Genomic DNA, 23,464 nt, shown 5'->3' with positions numbered 1-23,464 from the left:
AGTATAAATTCAGGAGTTGGACCTTTGAATCTTACTTTCATCACTTCAGCTCAGTTGCTCAGTCGTGTCCAACTCTTTGTGACCCCATGTACCGCAGCACACCAGGCCTCCCTGTCCATCACCAACTCCCAGAGCTTACTCAAACTCATGTCCTTTGAGTTGGTGAAGCCATCCAACCATCTCATCCTCTGTCGTCCGTTTCTCCTCCTGCCTTCAATCTTTCCCAGCACCAGGGCCTTTTCAAATGAGTCAGTTCTTCACATCAGGTGGTCAAAGCTCTGGTGTTTCAGCTTCAGCATCAGTCCTTCTAAGGAATACTCAGGACTGATTTCCTTCAAGAGATCCAACCAGGCCATCCTAAAGTCCAAGGGACTCTCAAGAGTCTTCTCCAACACCACAGTTCAAAAGAATCAATTTTTTGGCACTCAGCTTTGTTTGTAGTCCAACTCTCACATCCATATATGACTACTGGATAACCATAGCTTTGACTAGATGAAACTTTGTTGGTAAAGTAATGTCTCTGCTTTTTAATATACTGTCTAGGTTGGTCATAGATTTTCTTCCAAGGAGCAAGTGTCTTTTAATTTCATGGCTACAGTCACTATCTGCAGTGACTTTGTAGCCCAAGAAAATAAAGTCTCTCACTGTTTCCCCATCTATTTCCCATGAAGTGATGGGACGGATGCCATGATTGGTTTTCTGAATGTTGAGTTTTAAGCCAATTTTTCACTCTTCTCTTTCACTTTCATCAAGAAGCTTTTTAGTTCTTCTTCACTTTCTGCCCATAAGTGGTGTCATCTGCATATCTGAGGTTATTGATATTTCTCCCGGCAGTCTTGATTCCAGCTTGTGCTTCACCCAGCCCAGCATTTCTCATGATGTACGCTGCATATAAGTTAGATAAGCAGGGTGACAATATACAGCCTTGACGTACTCCTTTCCCAATTTGGAACCTGTCTGTTGTTCCATGGCCAGTTCTAACTGTTGCTTCTTGACCTGCATACAGATTTCTCAGAAGAGAGGTCAGGTGGTCTGGTATTTCCATCTCTTTAAGAATTATTCACAGTTTATTGTGATAAACACAAAGGATTTGGCATAGTGAATAAAGCAGAAGTAGATGTTTTTCTGGAACTCTCTTGCTTTTTCGAAGATCCAACATATGTTGGCAATTTGATCTCTGGTTCCTCTGCCTTTTCTAAATCCAGCTTGAATATCTGAAAGTTCACAGTTCACATACTGTTGAAGCCTGGCTTGGAGAATTTTGAGCATTACTTTGCTAGCTTGTGAGATGAGTGCAATTGTGTGGTAGTTTGAATATTCTTTGGCATTGCCTATCTTTGGAACTAGAATGAAAGCTGACCTTTTCCAGTCCTCTGGCCACTGCTGAGTTTTCCAAATGTGCTGGCATATTGAGTGCAGCTCTTTCACAGCATCATCTTTTCAGCTTTGAAATAGCTCAACTGGAATTCCATCACCTCCACTAGTTTTGTTCACAGTGATGCTTCCTAAGGCCCACTTGACTTTGCATTCCAGGATTTCTGGTTCTAGGTGAGTGATCACACCACCGTGTTTATCTGGGTCATGAAGATTTTTTTCGTATAGTTCTGTGTATTCTTGCCACCTCTTCTTAATATCTTCTGTTTCTGTTAGGTTCATACCATTTCTGTCCTTTATTGTGCCCATATTTGCATGAAAAGTTCCCTTGGTATCTCTAATTTTCTTGAAGAGATCTCTAGTCTTTCCCATTCTATTATTTTCCTCTATATCTTTGCACTGATCACTGAGGAAGGCTTTCTTATCTCTCCTTGCTATTCTTTGGAACTCTGCATTCAAATGGGTTATCTTTCCTTTCTTCCTTTGCCTTTTGCTTCTCTTCTTTTCACAACTATTTTTAAGGCCTCGTCAGACAACCATTTTGCCTTTTCCATTTATTTTTCTTGGGGATGGTCTTGATCACTGCCTCCTGTACAATATCACAAACCTCTGTCCATAGTTCTTTAGGCACCCCATCTATCAGATCTAATCGCTTGAATCTATTTGTCACTCCCACTGTATAATTGTAAGGGATTTTATTTAGGTCATACATGAATAATCTCTTGGTTTTCCCTACTTTCATCACTTATGGGGTCGCAAAGAGTCAGACATGACTGAGTGATAGAACTGAACTGAGCTTCATCACCTATTTGCTTATAATCTGGGAAGTTACTCAACCTCTGTGTTTCTCAGCTGTACAATGAGAATGGCAACATTGCACTGAGAAGTTAAAGTGAGATATATCACAGGTGCTAAGATAGAGGCTAATAGAGTCAATTATCAGTAATAAGAGTTATTAAAAAAATCTGTTTAAACCCATGGTCATACCCTTCTTCTTTATGAATAATATTTTTTAACATCTTCTAGAACTATAAATCCTTGAAACACATTTTGAACAACTCTAAATTTAGGGTAGTGGTAAACTGTAATTAAACAAAAAAATTATTCATTGTATTAGTGCCCAAAGCACGAAAAAAGTCAGCTATTTCACCACATGTTAGCCCACTGGCTTGCCCTCATGCTCCACTATCAGAACACGAGAACAACTGTGTTAAGTGTAAAGATCTTACGCCCCATGGAAGTTCTATTCACTGGAGTCATTTACATCCAATTCATGCATTAGCACAGGTCAGTTTATTGTATTAGATTATTTGCATGTCATTAAAAACTGAGCCTGGAAGGAAAGGGATATCAAATGATAAAAACCTTAATGACTATAAAGTTTTTAGTCATTAAAACTTCAGCAGGGAGAAAACTGAGCATATGGCTCACTGATGGGGTCTGAAAAGAGAAGGGCATTTATATTAATATGTTTATACATTTCCTAGGGCTAACTGCAAACAATTTGTGTGAGTTTTCACAATGGAAAAATAAAATAGTAAAGAACAATAAGGAAAGATGAGAGCTTCATCCAAGGAAAAATATGCTACAAGTTCACAACAAAATGCAAAGCCCTCCCTGGTCTAAACAACACCATGGTGCCAATAAACCTCTCTACTCTTGTTCAGAAGATAAAAAGCTTAGATAAAAGATCAGAAAAATGAGCACTGAGCTAATTAATCTGATACATTTTAGAAGTCCATTTATTTATTCTCACATTTGCAACTGTATCAGGTTGCTGACTTCTCTTCTTTTAAAGAATCCTTATTTTTAATATCATCAGAAATAAATGTAGAACAGAAAAAAATTATTCACTCATAACTTAATGCCTTCTGAAAATTAAAAAAATATTTTCAATTATTCCTATTCCCTTTAAGTCTTAATCATATTGGATTTATACACAGATATTTTTATATGTAAATACAATTTCAAAGTCTGTTTTCCCACTTAACATTGTTTCTTCAGTTTTTTCTCATGATACAGAGAAGTCTTTAAAATAATCATTCCTAGTACCTCAATGGTTATATACTTCCATGATCAGATATGCAAGTGATTTCTAATTATACTGTTAAAAACCAGATCTTTTCATTCATACAGTTAGTTCTCTCTTTTAGATTAGTGGTTTCAAACTTTAGGATGCATCAGAATCATCTAGAAGGCTTGTTAAAGCACAGGTGTCTGGGCCCCATCCTCAGAGCTTCTGATTCAATAGTCCAGAGACAGGCTCAAGAATTTGCATTTCTAACCATTTCCCAGATGATACTGTTGCATATCTGAGGACCAGTTTTTAAAATTATTGTTAGATTGTTTACATGGAATAGCATCGTTAAAATATTTACATGGAGTTGCATTGAGGTTGACAAATCAAATAGTATAGACATTTTCATGGCATCTAAGACATATTTCTGAAAATCTTCCTACAAGCTTATACAGCTTTATATTGCCAAGTGATTTTTCAGTACTTGAGACCTGGGTAGTTACCAACTAAGTGAATAAACAAAGAACAAAGGAAAATTCTTACCTCTCTCCTCCACAAGGTCATGACATTAGGCTGAAAGCCACCTGTTTACATTTCAAAGATACACAGCATGGCTAAATAGAAATACCTAAATCTCTGTTATTACAGAAGTCAACAAGGAGGTTTCATCATCACTCCAAAGACAGTGAAAAATAATTGATATATTTAAACCTTGGAAGAAAGCAAATTGGTTTCTGTACCATAGACAGAAATTGACTGCATTTAACTTTGTTGGTCTATTCGGTTCAGTTCAGTCAGTTAGTCGTGTCCGACTCTTTGCGACCCTGTGAATTGCAGCACGCCAGGCCTCCCTGTCCATCACCAACTCCTGGAGTTTACCCAAACTTATGTCCATTGAGTTGGTGATACCATCCAGCCATCTCATCCTCTGTCATCCCCTTCTCCTCCTGCCCCCAATCCCTCCTAGCATCAGGGTTATTAGATAGTTCAAAAACAGTGCTGCTCATTGGAAGGTACAATGCCAAATCTGGGGCTTTGAGAAATTGTTTTTGATAAACTAGAAACAAGAGAATTCCCACTGTCAGGGCATTATTAGCATATTTGCCTAAAAGTGACAGTTAAAAACCTTGGAGATATCCCCTTGTACTAAAGAATCCTTTATATTGGGTAGAGATTTCTCCCTCACCTTTAGAGACTTGTGCATATATATCAACATATCTACATAAGCATATAGATGCATTTACATAAGTAAACATTAGATAGCCATGTATGCAAAGTATCCAATCATACATTGGTTTCTACAAATCATTCATTGGCACCGGCCCCCTATTTCTTTATTCTAACCCAGAAAACTAGTAAGATAATGGCAGTCATCATTTAATCACTCTATTGTAATGAGTTTTGACTTTCCTCACCCTGGTTCATAACCCAAACTTTTTCAAAAGTCATATTCAAATAATTTGAAAGTTATCAGGACCTATGGATTGATCATTTCCCAAACTTAAGATATGGAAAACCAGGGCAGAATAGTGTTTCTTATTACCCATTGAAGCAGATTTAGTTCCTTTGAAACTAAATGCCTAGACCAAAAAGGAATTTGTTTTCTCTTCTTTTCCTCATTCAATTTGATTCTATGATCTGTTTGGTGTATATGTAAAAAGATAAAGTTGTATTTATTTAGCCCTCAGCAGTAATTATGTATGATAATAAAAATTTCCATATCTTATGTTCAAACCCAATTGTAAGCACCACCTGGGAAATTCCTGCTTAGTTACTGGTCATATTTTCCCTGTAACCCCCAACTCAAGTTATGTACATGCTCAGGAGAGCAAGCTGTCAAGTGAAAAGTGAAAATTTACCCTAATAAAAAGGATCTTCTCTCCGACGCGGTATCTTCCTTGAGAAAGCCTCTCCACGCAGAACTTGCTTGGGCATTTGCAAGGAGGATCTTCAGAAATCCGCTTCACCTGAAATAGAAGAGCTGGCAAGTTCATTCTGCTTAATCAGATCCATTTAGATTAATTTGTTTCACGGGTTCAAAGGCCCCTAAACCATTAACGCGTTTGAATGTGTTCTCTATCAGCCTATGGACATGATGTGAGCACAGAAATATATTAAACCTTAACTATGTAAAGGTCAGGCCCTGAAGGCACTTTGTGCAGGCCAGTAACTGCACTAAGGCCTAAGCGAGCTGATGGCAATGATAATACTGGAGGATAATCGGGAGCAAATCAACTGGCAGTGTAGGGATGATGCGCTGGGGTCTCATATTTAGTGAATTAAGAAGATTGTGTACATTGTGTTGCCAAGAAAGTCTACTGATGGCTAGAACAGCATCTGTATTAACAGTGCATATGCTTCCCTATCATAATTTTAATATTAATTCTACCCATTTTCAAAATAAATGAGAGTTTAAATTTTATTATTATTTTAAAATGAGACTATTGCTTCACCCTATTTTGAACTCTCCTTGTCATCTTTAATTCATCCAGACTAATCTGGCAATTCACTCCTCAGTAATTCCCATCTTCCAAGACCTATTCTCATAGCAGTATCTTACAGCTTACATGTATTTTATAGAATCCATGTCTGACTACCAAATTTTCTGTTTTATCTCCATGTGCATGCATGCTAAGTCACTTCAGTCATGTCTGATTCTTTGTGACCCTATAGATTGTAGGGCTTCTCTGTCCATGGGGTTCTCCCTACTCTTTAAAAAATACAAATACTAAATGATAAATGCAAAATGCTTATAAATAGTTGTGACTACTAAAGACAATATATAGTCCATGGTCTTAGGAATGAGGTTTATTTATGTTTTCCTTTGTTGGGAACCTGCCATGTTGAGTCTCATACCTGTCCTCTCTTAAAGTAACCAACCAACCAGACAATAGAGGGTTCCCTGATAGCTCAGTTGGTAAAGAATCTGCCTGCAATGCAGGAGACCCCAGTTTGATTCCTGGGTCAGGAAGATCTTCTGGAAAAGGGATAGGCTACCCACTCCAGTATTCTTGGGCTTCCCTGGCGGCTCAGCTGGTAAAGAATCCACCTGCAATGCAGGAGACCTGGGTTTGATCCATGGGTTGGGAAGATCCCCTGGAGAAGGGAAAGGCTACCCACTCCAGTATTCTGTCCTGGAGAATTCCATGGACTGCATCGCCCATGGGGTCGCAAAGAGTCGGACACGACTGAGCGACTTTCACTTTCGCAACCAGACAATGCAAAATAATACCTTGTGTATTGAGTCAAAGTTTCCATAGATGGCAGATCTAAATCATGCTCAACCTACATTTGAGAAGCTGCATAGAATAAATTTAGATTCTGAAGGAATTGGCTTGGATACCCCTCATCCAAATCCTTACTTCCACAAAGACATGATTCCTAGAATTTTGTCATCAAAGAAATTCAATCATTTCTTCAAATAGTTTGATGTCTGACTTCAATCAGCACTCCACTAAGCAAAAACTGTGGGAAGGATAACACAGGAACTCACTTGCATGCTGGAATAAAGAACTTACACCACTTGCTTTCCCTATAGTAAGTGAGGCTCCAGAAAGTATGAAAGCATAAGACATTAGAGGGGAAAGCTAGAAAAAGTGGGGGAATCCTGAAGCAAAATTTATCTTAAGAGCTATACAATTATGGGGTCTTTGCTGGTGGTCCAGTGGCTAAAAACTCTGCACTCCCAAGGTAAGGAATGAGGGTTCGATCCCTGGTCAGAGAGCTAAGATCCCACATGCCTCAAGGGCCAAAAAAACCAAAACACAAAACAGAAGCAATACTGTAACAAATTTAGTAAAGACTTTAAAAATGGTCCACATTAAAAAAAAAAATCTTAAAAAAAGGAACTATACAATTATGTCTCATGGATGCCTAGAAAGGAGAACCAACACTACTGCTGGGAAAAAGAGAACCAATTTCAGGATATATATTTTCATCAGCTCCTTCTAGACTCCTAATTCTGTCAACATATAAACCTACAATTCTTGTTCCTTATTTGTGTTACAGCACATTGCATCTCAGTGGCTGGTTCACCTTCATGTCTCTTTGCCAGATTGTGAGTTACTTGAGGATTGAGAGAGTACTTCATTATAGTTTTAAGTCCTTGAAATAAAACACAATACCTTAATGGCATATAATGTGTGTTCAATAAATACACATTGCATAAATAAGCACAGGGACTTAGACAGGACACAAGAGTGAATTAGTGTGACAGATCAACTGGATTCAAAGAATTTTAGAGATGGCCTTCATGGAAAAAGTGACATACCTAATTATGTTAGTGATTAGGCCCATGTCTTTTGAGTTCTGAGTTTTTCCTACCACATGATACTTGGGCAATAGATACATCTACCCACTCCCCCAGTATTAATAGTATTCTATCCCTAGGAATTTTTTTTAAGAGATATTCTTGAACAAGATGGTGATAACAGAACAAAAAGTACGACATTCCCTTCTATGATGCAGAACCATAGTCTGGGGTGGAGGTGAGGTTACAGGACCAATGAATGTGTACTGTTTTAGACATTTTAAGTATTCCAATATGTGTATCTCTTTTTCTATGTATTTATAAACATGTTTTAAAACTATAAATAAATATGTAAATAAATTGGGTTTATTGAAAACAATTGCTAGAAGTAGTACAGCTTTTCTTAGCACCACAATAATTCCATGAGAAAAGAAGGAAAGGAGGGGGAGGAGAAGAGAAGGACTTTGGCCACCTCCCCCCAAAAATATCCAACAATCAGCATCATAAAAGCACATGGCCCAAAGTTTAAGAAACTCATATTTGGCATAGCTTTTCTGCAGCTTAGTAATTGAGCAGACATTAAATTGCTATTCAAGTGGTTCCTCTGCTAAGAAATGACAGTCACAAGTGTGTATGGAAAGTATTTCCATCTTGAAGTGTTTTTAGACAAAATACAGAAACTGTTGGTATCAAATGAAATAAAATACAAGAAACATTTTCTCAAGTGGTCTGTCCTTCTCTAATGTCTTCCTAAGCTTTGAAAATACACTTGCTTTTTTTTAAATCAAGGGCTTTTGTGTAGTTGTGTGAGAGCTGGAGGCAGAAATGGAAGAGACAAGGCCAGACTGTGGGTAATGGAAACATATTGTTAAGTAAACAGTGACTAATGACACCTGTGCTTCTTACATTACCTTGGGATAAGTCAGTCTGGCAGGTGTTCTGTTTTTGGCCAGGAACCCAGCCAGTATTCTGCTGAAATGGGATTTCAAGAGGAGCCTGATTACTCAGAATCATACTATCTCTCATCCCCAGACTGAGGAAGTTGATGGAGAAGAGGAAGAAAGTAAGACTAGTTTCTTAGAACTGTATTCAACTCATTGTGTGGGAACAGGCTCAACACAAGGGAACTAAACCTGACCCCATCATTTTATCACAGCTGAGTCACTTTATCAGGACATCTGGGGAATAAATTAATCTGAATGACTCCACTGTGTTCTGTTCCTCTTAGGATGTCTTGCTTGATTAAAGAAGGTGGGATGTATTACCCACATTAAGGGTCACCTATTTTTTCCCCCAATTTTCCACAAATCTCCTAAGTCAAACAAGGAAATGTGAAGATGCATTGAAAGTTTCTAAACTGGCAGTTATTGTTGGAACTAGTCACTGGAATATGACGTTTTAACACGGGTCTGTCTCTTTTTTTTTTCCTCCTTTCTTTACTCTTTTCTCCATCTTTTTCTTTTTCTTCTTCACTATTCTTCTTTATTCTTCTTTCCCTCTTTTTTGATATAAATAATATCTCTAGAGTATAAATATTCAATATTATTAAATAAACACAGGAACTTTGCAAGCAATATTTTTATACCCCCATTCTAAAGCACATGTTGGAGTATGTGAATTGCAACTCCCCAATGGCTATCTATGCCTCATATGCAGGGAAGCAGTTGCCATATGAACTATTTCCTTTTCATATTTGACATATGAAGCTCTGATTTAAACCATTAGTGAGACCCAAATGGTTTTTCTCTCTGTTCTACTGTCCCTGAAATAAAACACTTTGGTGAAAAACTCTCACTTAAACAGAATGCAAATATTTCAGTGCAGTTTCCCCAGTGTAGTATGAAGGAGACTTTAAGAGGCTTCTGTGGCCAAAGAAGCATGGAAAATTCCAGGTTAAACAAGATCTTATTATAGAACTCATTAGTGCCTTTCATATGCCAGAATGCATTGCCAAACTCTAGGTAGGGACTATAGTAAGCTGTGTTTCTTAAACTAACCTATCCATGGAATTATTCATGCCATGGGCCATCTGGTGGTGTGAGTGTTTGATTAAACATTCTTTGAGAAATGCTGGTTTGAGGACTGCACACACAGCTTTCTAGCTGGCAACAATAGATAAGAATCCACTTAGCACATTTCCTACATTCGATGAAAACCCCTAACTATACAGACGGTTAAGTTCCCAAACCCTGAAAAACTGTCAAGGGATTTAAAGCTTCTCGAAAGCCCCTTCCTTGTTTCCAGCTGCAAGAACAGAATCTGGCATAGCGAGAGCAACCACAGAATGAGTCTTGCCATTTTGAAGACAGTCTCTAACTCATGTATGTGCTCTGAACTGGATTATTGGTAAAACTTTTCCAAAATCCCTTTCGTAGTTGTTTCACCACCTTCTTCCCCTGTCCTTCTCCCCTTCTCAAGGATGAGGGGTGGCCACATGGGAGACAAGCTGGTGAAGAAAGGGAACCATTCTAGCTACTTTGCCCAGGCTCAGGTAAACAGCCCAAGGGGCAACATCTCCTCCTCCTTCTGCTAAGTTACAGCAGAGCTGAGAAATGCACATTTTCTCCAGAGCACAGGGCCATTCCAGACAAACAGAAAAAGGGAGAATCTTTTTCAAGCTTTGATTACTCACATTAACAATGTATCCAATTAGCATGGCACTAGATATAGCTGAATAAAATATGGTCCTCGTCTTTGAGAACAAAGACAGTACCTAGAGAAGAACAGGTATTTATGCCCAACATGATAAACACTTCACTAAATGTATAAAAACACTTGAGGAACCAAGGACACATTCGTCAATTTTACCGGGAATGAGAGATGCCAAGAAAACTTTCTATAGAAGACCGTGCAACTTGAGCTTTAGAAGATGAAAGGGTGTCTAAAAGTAGAAACCAAAAATGAGCAGGGTGAGGAAAGCAAATGAGGAAAAATACAGGGCATAAAATAATCCTTGGGCATTTGGGCTTAGAGGACAGGTTTACAATAGATCCATTACTATGCAAGAATGAACCCAGAGTGTAAAAAGGGCTGGGAAAGACAAAATGGGCCACAACATGGAGGCCTTATGTGACACATACATGAGTGTGGGCTTTACCCTGGACATTATAGAGCTCCCATAAAAATTTAATCAATTCTGAATTCCCTTTAGGTTGATCTTTCTGGTAGCAATAATACTTGTGGAGAATTACGAGAACAGAGTGGTCAACAGGGTCAGATACACCGGAAAGTGGTCTCATAATTTGAGGACTAAAATATTCATTTGATTCACTAATTCATTCATAAGGAGGTTAAGGGTGATGCTGGCCAGACCTCTGACTATAATGCATTAAAGAAAGTGAACACATATATACCTGTGGCGGATTCATTTTGATATTTGGCAAAACTAATACAATTATGTAAAGTTTAAAAATAAAATAAAATTAAAAAAAAAAAAGAAAAGAAAGTGAATGAAGGTAACAGCTTAGAGGAAAAGGACTAAGATCAGAGTAGCCACAGAAAAACACTTTTATAAGAGAAAGACTAAAAGGAAGATCTTACTCTAAATGAAGTCTAATCAAAAAAGTATAATTGAGAAAAAAGAAAAGTTGTTCTTACCAATATATAATGTGCCATTACATACTATTAATACCAAGTTACTCAACTACCTTACAAAATAAAAATGGAATAGTAGGATGCAAGGCATGTGACTGATCTTTAAAAACATTCCTGTGATTTTAACATCCTTTTAGGTGCATTATCGGAGAAGGCAATGGCACCCCACTCCAGTACTCTTGCCTGGAAAATCCCATGGACGGAGGACCCTGGTGGGCTGCAGTCCATGGGGTCGCTAAGAGTTGGACACGACTGAGCGACTCCACTTTCACTTTCATGCATTGGAGAAGGAAATGGCAACCCACTCCAGTGTTCTTGCCTGGAGAATCCCAGGGACGGGGGAGCCTGGTGGGCGGGCTGCCGTCTATGGGGTCGCACAGAGTCAGACACGACTGAATTATATTGAAATGCCCTGCCTATCCTTTCATTTCTGAGTGGACTGAACATAGGAAAACTAAATTAAACTGGTATCGGATAAGATAACTTGATGGGCTAAGTGTATAATGTGCTGCCCTTAGCAGAAATGGGAATTCTCAATCTGTCAGACAAATTGTTATATTTCTGTTCATCTAAATATGCAATATAGGTTATAGTGTCACACAAAAGAGAATAAAAGGTGGGGGAATCTTTCTATATCCAACAGCACCAATCAGTCATTTCCCCAGATCTTTTTGGTTCAGGCCCGAGGGAAAGAAACTCTCAGCCAAGAGCCAGCTGTCCTTTTCAGTTCTGCCTACTCCTCAGAACGGGCATCATGGTTGGTGCTAGCTTCTAAGAACTCTCCCCGTGTATGTGAGACATACTGTACATATTGTACCAAAGGATCTTATCTGTGTATGTGAGACATACTTCAGTCTAACATCCCCAAGGTTTACATTTTTCACAAAACCCAGAGGCAGGTCTGACATTCACACTCCAAACATATGTGCTGAGAAGTAAGTGCATACATGTAATCAGACACACCACTAAAGACCAAGAACGACTTAAGAGACAACGGAAGTAGCCAGGGAATTTTACTTCATCCTGTTTACTGTTACACCCAGAATCTGTTTTCTGGATGAGGAGGTAATGAAAATATTTCCTAATCTGCCAACAACGGTGACTCAAGAACTCTGTTAAGTAGAGGGAGGGTGACCTCAGAGTTAGACAAAATTGGGCTGCAATCTAAGCTTCTCTCTTCCTCTCAGCAGGTCACTCAACTTCACACCTCAGGTTTCTCAATAAGAAACCTGCCTAACAAGATCACCTGAAGAACTGTGGCAGACCACCTCCTACCCTGGTGCAGAGTCAGTAAAGGACAGTTGTCTTCTCCATTGCATTTTGCCTTTCCTTCTTTAACAGTCCTTAAGATCCCATGCCTTCAGACTTCTTATCAATGAATAAGGGAGCAGGAACCAATAGTATCAAGGCTTAAGTGTTTTCAAAGACAATTTTCAGGAGCTGGACTTACTATCCTAAAATTTAAGGTACTACTCAGCAGAATTAAGTGATGCTGTACTTTAAATAAGATAAGTGGCTCAGTTTTGAGTCTTGAATTGCAGGATAAACTTTCTCATAGGACTCTAAAAGAAATTGCAGTAACATTGGAATAGGTAGAGGTGAGACAAAGAGGAGACTGAATAGAATGAGTTCTGAAGTTCAAAAAGGAGCAAGTACTGGTAAGAAACCCAATGAATTTTACTTACTGCATCATCCAATAAGTTTCCTGTACTCTTTTTTCCAGAAGACTTTGATGAAGGAGAAGGTGAAGGAGAAGGGGCAGAGAGTGTTTCTTCTTGTTCTATCTCTTTTTCCAATTTTATCAAACCAGGAGGCTCTACACCATACCTTTTTAAAAGACACCAGACAAGTAAACATGCATAACTTATAATAATGATGCACTTGACATACATTCAATTATGAACACCACAAGACCAAACTGCTAACTTTTCAAAATAACACTAATTTTTTTCTGGCTTTCTGGTAGGTACTTAAATTGTCACCCTTTTAAGCAGGAAGAAAATTTTTATATATATACATACATACATACACACATACATAAATATACATGCATATATATACACACACACATATGTTTACATGTTTACAGGTATATGTGCTCAGTGTCCTCAGTTGCTTGGTTGTGTCTCTTTTGTGACCCGTGGACTGTAGCCTGCCTGGCTCCTCTGTCCATGGAGTTTCCCAGGCAAGAATACTGGAGTGGGTAGCCATTTCCTCCTCTAGGGGATCTTCCTAACCCAGGGCTCGAACCCATATCTCTTGCAGTTCCTGCACTGCAGGCAGATTCTTCAGCACCGCACCATCTTGGAAGCACTCCTGGTTCATAGACTGTGTCTTTTCGCTGTTACCTCGTGTGGCAGAAAGGGTAAGGGGTCTCTGTGGGGTCTCTTTTATAAGAGCACTAATCCCATTCATGAGAACTCCATCCTCATCCCCAAAGCCCTGCTTCCTCATATCATCATAGTAGGCATTAGGTTTCAACAAACTATTTGGGGGGACACAAACATTAAGCCCAGTGTAAAGTCCTAACTTCTAGTACCTCAGAATGTGACTGTATTTGGAAATAGAATCTTTACAAGGAGGTAATTAACATAAAATGAGGTCTTTAGGGTGGGGCCTATTCCAATATGTCTGGTATCTTTATAAGAAGAGGAAATTTGGACACAGACAAATACAGAGAGATGTCCATGTGAAGATACAGGGACATGACCATCTACCAGCCAAAAGAGACACCTCAGAAGAAACCAACCCTGCTGACACCTTGACCTCAGAACTGTAAGAAAAGAAACTTCTGTTTAAGCCATAAAATCTGTGGTACTTTGTTAAGGCACCCTAGCAAACTACTGCAGTCAACAATTTGCCAAAGTTTCATTAGTCACTGGTATACTGCTATAATTTTTAGAGGAAACCTATACTCCAGAAAACCAAAAGTGTTAAATTTTAAGTCAAAATATCTGTTGAGCAGATTTTTAATTCTCAATACATCATTTTATAATGAAATGTCATTAACATTTTAACATAATTTTATTGCAACACTGAATAATTCTCTGGAATTTATCTTCTATACTTTTTCTTTTCTAATAAGGTTAAAATCTGTTAATAGTAAAAGGAGATTTATACTTTATAATATAGTATACAGCATATAAATAAAATCTTAAACATATTTAATAGTTAATTATATCTCAAAATTTAGTACTTAATGAATTCGTTTCTATATAGTGCTTTCAATCACTTTCTGTTAATTGCTTCCAAAACTTGCAAAGGTGTCAAAGAGGTTGAGGATATCCAAGTAGAGGCTGATAGCAGCTAATACATACTCTTCAGGTGATAGCCTATGCATCAGTAAGTGTGTGTCACAGATGATGAATCTGCAGAAAAGAAGGGCTCCTACAGTAGCCAAGGGGCTTCCCAGGTGGCACAATGATAAACAATCTGCCTGCCAATGCAGGAGATGCAGGAGTACATGGGCTTCAGTCCCTGGGTTAGGAAGGTCCCCTGGAGAAGGAAATGGCAAACCACTCCAGTATTCTTGCCTGGAGAAGCCCATGAACAGAGGACCCTGGCAGGCTACAGTCCCTGGGGTTGCAAAGAGCTGGACACAACTGAGCTCTGAGCACACACACAGTTGAATCAGGAAATACAGCATGGGTCAGTATAAAATCTTGCAGGACAATATGTACATCAGAGAAAATCACAATGAAGGCCACAATCACAGCTTCCAACAGTATAAATACAAAAAGCAGGTATGGGTTAAGGGGATGCTTATGTCTGTTTAAAGTCATGGCTAAAATCAGACCAAAAGATCCAAGAGAAAACACCAAAATTAAGGCCAGACTTTCATGTACAAAGGTCCATTTGGTATTAAAAAAAATGCAGATGTCATTGTAGTTAAGTTAGTTACAGCTATATAGGAAAATATGTATGAACAGACTCCTAAGAACCTACAAAAATAAATTAAAAGACTCCATGTAGTACATTGATGAGTCAATAACATGAATTACCATGTTAATTTTGTCTTCAAATTTCAGATTTATTAGCTTTAATGATATTAGTGCTGTAACCGAACTCCTATTTTGAATACAAATGTTTTAATGATGGAAATAAAGTCAGAGTCAAGTTGAAAACAGCAAACTTTCCAAATAAAAGTTCTTAAATGAATTTATAGAGAAGAAATTCACTGTTAATTGTATATCTTTATGGACTCAGAATAATGTAGAATGGGTTACACAGCATCATTGATTATTCTCTTAGGAACAACATAACGAAAGCATTTATAGTGTTAGCAAGAAAGAAAATGAATACAGACAAAAATTAAAATGACAATATGGTAAAATTATATGCTGTAAATTATAAATGTCACAGCAGTTTAAAGACAGAGATATAGTTGTTAATAGCATTCACCTCTCTCCTAATCATATTTTCCTTAGAGTAAATGTGAAATTGATTTGATTTCCTCAATACATATCAGTTGTATATTATAATGCCTAGGTGGGGGAGACCAAAGATAATTCTAGAGGATCTTTGAGTTCATGTAGTTATATCCTTTCAGTTTTATAGAATAAATAAAACAGACCCAGAGAAAATACAGAACTAGCTAGGAAAAGGACAAAGACACGATACAGGTTTTTGACTTCAGGTTTTCTCCGATATTTTAATCAGGTGATCACATGTTAAAAAGAAGAGGAAAAAGTCACTTGGCAATTAAAAAAAATAGGCTATGGATTGTCTACAAAGTAAATAATCTATATAGAGAGAATAAATATGTTGGCAATATGTCCAGTACCTTAGAGTGACTGAATAGTATATTAAAAAAACATTGTTAAATGTAAAAGTTTAGATTATCACTCTCCCGTTCTAATGGTTTGTTCATTTAACTTACATTACACACGCATCAAGTGCTCTTTGAGAGCTGGAAAACATATCAGAATTTGGTATAAAACAGTTTAAACTGGCACAACTCAAATAATAATTGCTGTTTTGATAACTGCTTCTAGTGAACAGAGTAATTTTTAGCTACATAAATCATTAGCGAAAAGACTTTAGGCGCTATCACATTTCAAACCTTTTAAACAGATTAGCCAGTTAATAGGACGTTTGTAGAAACATGCAATGGACTGCAGATTCTGTAACAGTAGAGACCACTGTGATTCACAGCCACCTCAGCAGGTCGTACGAATCCTGGCTCACAACAGGTACTTAACAGCTACTGTCTGAATGGGGAAAAAACTCTGGATTCTCCTATAACAATGTGTTCAGGTTCCAGAAATGAATCAGAGTTCATTGTTTTGGATCTTTAAATGTGTATCACTTTAATAAAACATATCAACATTAAATGTAAATAGGTACCTTACCCCTAAAAAGTGTTCTTCTAGAAGACGTTAAACCTTATTCAAAACTAAAATACATTTTTAACTTTCAAGAGCTCACTAATTACACTTTACTCAACCCAGTGTCTCATACTGTTGACAAGTACCAACAATATTCACTTAGAGATCTGGGTATCATTCTTCCCTGAGGCAGACTTGAGATAACTGTGCCATTAACCTACTCTTTACATTTAGCAAATCACCTTAAGATGTAGCAGAAGAGGGGGAGAGAGGGGGGAGGCGGGAAGGAGGGAGGAAGACGAAAGTTAAAAGAATAACTATAAATTGAACATCTTCCATGTGTCTGGACCATTGCGGAATCTTGATATACGTCATTGCTGAGTCTCTGTTTTATTTCACTAAAAAGTGAAAATTCTAATTCCTGTGTTTCAATACAGTTAGAAGGAATAAAAACAGTATCCATTACATACCCAGTACAGTGTCTGACACAGGGCACCACCTCTGAAATGGCTATTGAAAACTGATGTATCAAAGCTTGCACAACCAGTAAACTGCAACATTGGGGTCCTTTTGCCAAAGTTTTAATTTTTTAAAATATATTATGCCATCCAATGATATAATGAAACAGTCTCATAATGAAGATGTAGTTGTATTTATTATGAGAAATGGGATACTCCTGCTGTATCAGTAAACATGGATGTCACAATCATCAGCAATTCCAGTCCTTTAATATGAGCTCCTGAGCCCTAACGGCACTCAGGAAGGAAAGGATTACCTGTGAGCCAACATCCATTAGACTGCAACCCTAAGGAAGTTCAGGACGTGAAAAACAGGATACTGAACCCAGATAGCTGCGATGCATGTGAAAGGAATCATTTCAGTGAGCCCAGACTTTTGCATCTTCCCATAAAAAAAGAAAAACACTAAATTCCTTAACCTGAGATATCTGGCTTCCTTTAATTAAAAATAATCTTTTGATGTTCAGACTGTGCATGTGTGCTAAGTCGCTTCAGTCATGTCAGATTCTTTGCGACCCTATGGGCAGTAACTCGTCAGACTCCTCTCTCCATGGGATTCTCAACACAAGAATCCTGGAGTAGGTTGCCATGCCCTCCTCCTGAACCAGGGATTGAACCCGTGTCTCCTACATCTCCTGAATTGGCAGACTGGATCTTTACCATGGGCCACGGTAAGCCCATGATGTTCAGACTACTTGCCCTTTGGGGTAAAACTTATATATAACCTGGCTCCTCCCCATGCCTCCTTGGAGCAGTTCTCTCAGAGTCACTTGAGATGCTGTCTCCCAGCCATGAAATCCTAAAATTCCCATCACATAAAACATAACTCTCAGCTTTTAGATTGTGAATACTTTTTAAATTTACAATATTGTTATGTTACTATTGTTTGTATCCTTTACCAAAAACTCACATCAGTTCAGTTCAGTCACTCAGTCGTGTCTGACTCTTTATGACCCCATGGACTGCAGCACACCAGGCCTCCCTATCCATCACCAACTCCCAGAGTCCACCCAAACCCATGTTCATTGAGTCGGTGATGCCATCCAACCATCTTATCCCCTGTCGTCCCCTTCTCCTCCTGCATTCAATCTTTCCCAGCATCAGGGTCTTTTCAAATGAGTCAGCTCTTAGCATCAGGTGGCCAAAGTACTGAAGTTTCAGCTTCAACATCAGTTCTTCCAATGAACACCCAGGACTGATTTCCTTTAGGATGGACCGGTTGAAACTCCTTGCAGTCCAAGGGACTCTCAAGAGTCTTCTCCAACACCACAGTTGAAAAACTCACATAGGCTTCCTTTAAATTAATTTTCTCAGAATTGTGGGATAGCAGGAATATCTCAGTGCTGAAGCATAGCAGAAGTTATAAATTAATTTTTGCTACTAACTCACTGGATGAACTTCAACAGGCAATCCTTTTTAATCCCTCTAGACTTATTTAAATTCTTAGTTCCAGCAAGGTATAACATTTTATTATATTTAATGTTCTTAAGAGAATAACATAAACTGGGCAGTGATGCTAGAGGAATTTAACACACTAGAATTCACAGCCAATTAAAAGTCAATCATAAGTGAAAACATCATATTGGAAAATATAAATTAGGTCAATTGGAAAATACGATTTCATTTGTAATTGTAGGTGGATTCATGCCGCCTTTTAGAAACAGGTTGGTTGGGTTGAACAATTTTTTTTTCCTTTTAATATTTTTTTTTAATTTTATTTTATTTTTAAACCTGAAACACTGTATTAGTTTTGCCAAACATCAAAACTAATCATAAAATGAAATAATATGAAAAATGTTATTAAAGTACCAACAGGTTCCACTCCATGTCCAAAACAAAACAAAGTTTCAATGAAGTAGAAAACAACACCACACATGGAAAACTGTGCCCTGGAGATTTTTCTTTATCTGGGGATGCTGAAAATTAGCTATGCCACTGAACATAGAAAATCAGCACTAAGCCCCAAATCTCTGCTTATACTGGCTTTTGAATACTTCAAGCTGCATAAGGTACAGTCAGCCAATCCTGAAATATACACTTAAGTACGACTCATTGGCTTCCTGTCTGTCTGGAGATGTCAACAGGCTGTAAATCATGAAATTCCCCTTGGGTTGGGGCCCTGCACCTGAAGCCAACTTAGTCACTAAAAGGTCTTTTTTTGGCTCTCCAAAAAGTTGTTTCATTCTGGTTTCCATGATTAACCCTATCCCATGCTACATTTTGATTTTGTCTAAACGGTTTTCAAAAATGTATACTGTTGTCTATTCTCATTCAACTACAAGATCTCAAAGCTTTGTAGGAGAAGGAGCAACTGTTGCTTTCAAACTGAATAAGGGTCAACTACTGTTGTCTAGGGTTTCCCTTGTGGCTCAGCTGGTAAAGAGTCTGCCTGCAATGAGGGAGACCTGGGTTCGATCCCTGATTTAGGAAGCTCCCATGAAGAAGGGAAAGGTTACCCACGTGGGTATTCTGGTCTGGAGAATTCCATGTACTGTATAGTCAGTCCTTGGGGTCGCAAAGAGTCAGACAAGACAGAGTGTCTTCCACTCTCACTTTCACTGTTGTCTATTCTTGCCCAACTACAAGATTTCAAAACTTAACTGTTGCTTTCAAACTGAATAAGGGTCAACAAAAGACAGCAAGAAGGTTGGATCTGCTAAAAGCAAATCTTTGTATATCCCAGTGACATGAAAGTAGGGAGAATATTGAAAGGGCAGTGTCATATTATCATTTTTGGTCTCATTAAAAAAGTTCTAGGGAAAGGGTCTTGTGGTTAATAACTTCATGATGACATCTTAGAAATAGACTTTACATTTTTCTGACATAGGATATACCTTTTAAGATTGGTCTAGATGAAATAATTGAGCCCCCAAACTAAGCCCTGAACTAGAAAATTTACTTAAACTATTTACTAGATGATAATTTTCAAAGAAAAAACATCTGGGGTCTATTTTATTAGACCTGGCTTGCTGCTGCTGGTAAGTCGCTTCAGTCGTGTCTGCGACTATGCAGACACGTGTCTATGCGACCCCACAGACAGCAGTCCACCAGGCTCCTCCGTCCCTGGGATTCTCCAGGCAAGAATACTGGAGTAGGTTGCCATTTCCTTCTCCAACGCATGCATGCATGCTAAGTCGCTTCAGTCGTGTCCGATTCCATGTGGCCCCATGGACAGCAGCCCACCAGGCTCCTCTGTCCACAGGATTCTCCAGGCAAGAATACTGGAGTGGGTTGCCATTTCCTTTTCCGATTAGACCTGGAGGGATAAAGTTTAGACATTCCCCTTTCTTAAGGCATATAACAGATCACTTAAAGATTCTTGCAAGATAGTTTTTGCCCCATCTTTATTCTGCTTTAAAGTCTGGATGGAAGTTTCACTCAAATGAAAATAAATTTTATTCTTAGCAGTAAGAATCAAGATCTTTAAATAGGATGAGTTAACTAATAACTCCGGTGTAAGAATATTTTAAGTAACATTTCATTATGTCACAAATTAAAATAGGAGGAAATATTCACAAAGTATATTTCTTTTAAACAGTCATAAATTTTGTTCAAAATGAAGCACTCAAAAATAAAAATAAAAAGCTTCCCTCTGATGTTGACTATTTATCATAGCCCCAAACAAAATTAACAAATGTTCTTTTTTACTTTTATCATAAAGCTAATCTTAATTTTTCAGTCTTAAAAAAAGGCTGAATTCATAGTAACTGTTTTAAAATAATGAATATCAAAACACTCTCATTAAACAGATTTTTGAGGTTTCACTGACCTGTTTTTGCTGAGTGTTTTACTTTGCAGAAGGCAAACATGCATATTTTAGACACAGAAACTGACATGGTTTCTGAAATATTAATGGAGGGATTTCACAGTGATGATACCTCTTTGTAGTTGAAAAATAAAGGGAAGTTTTACCCATCAGAGCAAAAATAAGTGGTCTCATTCTCCCATTCCAGAACTCAGAGAAGCCCACAGCTCTCAAGAGAGCTTCACAGAGGGTTCCCAGGCAAGGAATATGGCAGAGAATTAGAAACTTTTAGTTAATCATTTCTGAAGTGATGTTGATGCTTTTAAAATGACATTTATGTAATCCTGAGAAATAAATATTTAGAATCAAACATAAAAAAGCATTATCTATCAGTAGAAAAAACACAAAATTCACAACATTGTGTTGGGATTTTGTCAGGGTCAAACAGCATCTGTTATGTGTACAAATTAATGTTGTGATTCTTGAGAGCTCTCCAAACATCACTTCTAGTTTTGGTTAATGCTATCTTAATTCAATAATGCTGCCCTAATTCAACATCATGGAAAAGTAAAAGGGGAAGGAAGCACCATACAATAATCTAGATAAAGGTTTACTATATCAAAACAAAAATTTTGGCATAAGATGAGAATGATGAATTTTCCTTTTTTTTTTTTCCTTCAACTATTATGCTTCAACACAGGACTAAGCTAGTGTTGTTTGGGTGTACTGGGTGACTATTTTTAAAGTACAATTGAACTTCCACTAAAATTTTAATAAAATCTTCAAATGTGTCCAAAGAGAAGCTTACACAGACATTTATACTTAAATGTTTGTTCTATCCATTTGGGTATTCAGCTGTTTAACTTTATGCTGCAAACAAAATAACAACCTGAATAATCTCTCAGCCTATTTTCTCTTTTTCATGGTATATGTACAATATTTCATAGCACTCAGGTAGGTAAGGAAGATAAACAAAATTTACAAATTGAACACTGTAATGTGTTGTCTTAATCCTTCGATCGCTGCTTTGTGAAATTAGTAAAATTTTTATAATGCGAATAATCTCTGCTTTTACTGGTACACATGGTCATTAGTGTGGTTAGAAATGTAGCCACCCATTCTTGTCAATAATAATGATAATGAACATAATAATAATAAAGGCAGAGGAAACTTTTGGAGGTGAAACTACATTTATGGCATAGATTATGATGATAGTTTCATAGATGTATACTTATAACCAAACTCATCAAGTTGTTTACTTTAAATATGTGCAGCTTTTTGTATGTTAATCATATACCGATAACATGGCTTTAAAAAATAAATGGAGCAACCCAAAATCTCAATTTTAAAATATTTGAGGAAAAACATACACAAAACACTTCACCTTCAAATTGACGAGGCCATTATGATTCCCTTTCCTTAACCAAGATGTTGTTTTAAATACTATGGCGAGGAATTTTTCACGCCAGACTCAGAGCTAGAGGAAAAGTGATTTCTAACGGGATTTTGTCATTGGGTGGCAAACTTTTCCTTTGGTGACTCGATCATACTACAAATGTTTAGTTCAGCAGGATTCCTAACAGAGTATTCAGTTAATAGCATAATTCAAAAAGTGAATCCAGAAAATAAGTAAATGATGTACACTAAACAGCAGGAAAATGAAAACTCCCAGCTAATTCTGCAGAAAGCGGTCCTCCTTCTTTTTACCTCTATCAGTTCAGTTGCTCAGTCATGTCCAACTCTTTGCAGCCCCATGAACTGCAGGACATCAGGCTTCCCTATCCATCACCAACTACTGGACCTTGCTCCAACCCATGTCCATCAAGGCAAGTGATGCCATCCAACCATCTCATTGTCTGTCATCCCCTTATCCTCCTGCCTTCAACCTTTCCCAGCATGAGGGTCTTTTCCAAGGAGTCAGTTCTTTGCATCAGGTGGCCGAAGTATTGGAGTTTCAGCTTCAGCATCAGTCCTTCAAATGAATATTCAGGGCTGATTTCCTGTAGGATGGACTGACTGGTTTGATTGCAGTCCAATGGACTCTCAAGAGTCTTCTCCAACACCACAGTTCAAAAGCATCAATTCTTTGGTGCTCAGCTTTCTTTATAGTCCAACTCATTCATACACGACTACTGGAAAAGCCATAGCTTTGACTAGACAGACCTTTGTCTGCAAAGTAATGTCTCCTGTGGCGGATTCATTTTGATGTTTGGCAAAACTAATACAGTGTTTCAGGTTTAAAAATAAAATAAAATTAAAAAAATAAAAATAAAAAAAGTAAAATGCTGTCTAGGTTGGTCATAGATCTTTTTTCAAGGAGCAAGCATCTTTTAATTTCATGGCTGCAGTTATCATCTGCAGTGATTTTTGAGCCCCCCCCCCCATACCAAATAAAATCTGTCACTGTTTCCATTGTTTCCTCATCTATTTACCATAGAGTGATGGGATGGGATGCCATGATCTTAGTTTTTTGAATGCTGAATTTTAAGCCAGCTTTTCACTTTCATTAAGAGGCTCTTTAGTTCATCTTCCTTTTCTGCCATAGGGTGGTGTCACCTGCATATCTGAGGTTATTGATATTTCTCCTGGCAATCTTGATTCCAGTTTGTGCTTCATCCAGTTCAGCATTTTGCATGATGT

At 37.8% G+C, this 23,464-nt stretch overlaps 1 protein-coding gene across 1 annotated transcript in view; it reads right to left on the bottom strand.

Moving 5' to 3' along the window:
• The window catches only part of LOC129641177 (growth arrest-specific protein 2-like), a gene marked incomplete at its 5' end in the record, with an annotated part of 115,907 nt that overhangs the window by 60,610 nt on the left and 31,833 nt on the right, over window positions 1-23,464 (bottom strand). Inside the window, 2 exons of the mRNA XM_055565961.1 lie at window positions 5,251-5,358; window positions 12,920-13,061. Of these exons, the coding sequence (XP_055421936.1) occupies window positions 5,251-5,358; window positions 12,920-13,061 (250 nt within the window). The remainder of the gene's footprint in view (window positions 1-5,250; window positions 5,359-12,919; window positions 13,062-23,464) is intronic.

The sequence above is a fragment of the Bubalus kerabau genome, unplaced genomic scaffold, assembly GCF_029407905.1.
Source record: "Bubalus kerabau isolate K-KA32 ecotype Philippines breed swamp buffalo unplaced genomic scaffold, PCC_UOA_SB_1v2 scaffold_101, whole genome shotgun sequence".
NCBI lineage: Eukaryota > Metazoa > Chordata > Mammalia > Artiodactyla > Bovidae > Bubalus > Bubalus kerabau.
The sequence above is the reverse complement of the archived record's forward strand: the minus strand, read 5'-3'. Positions and strand labels throughout refer to the sequence as shown.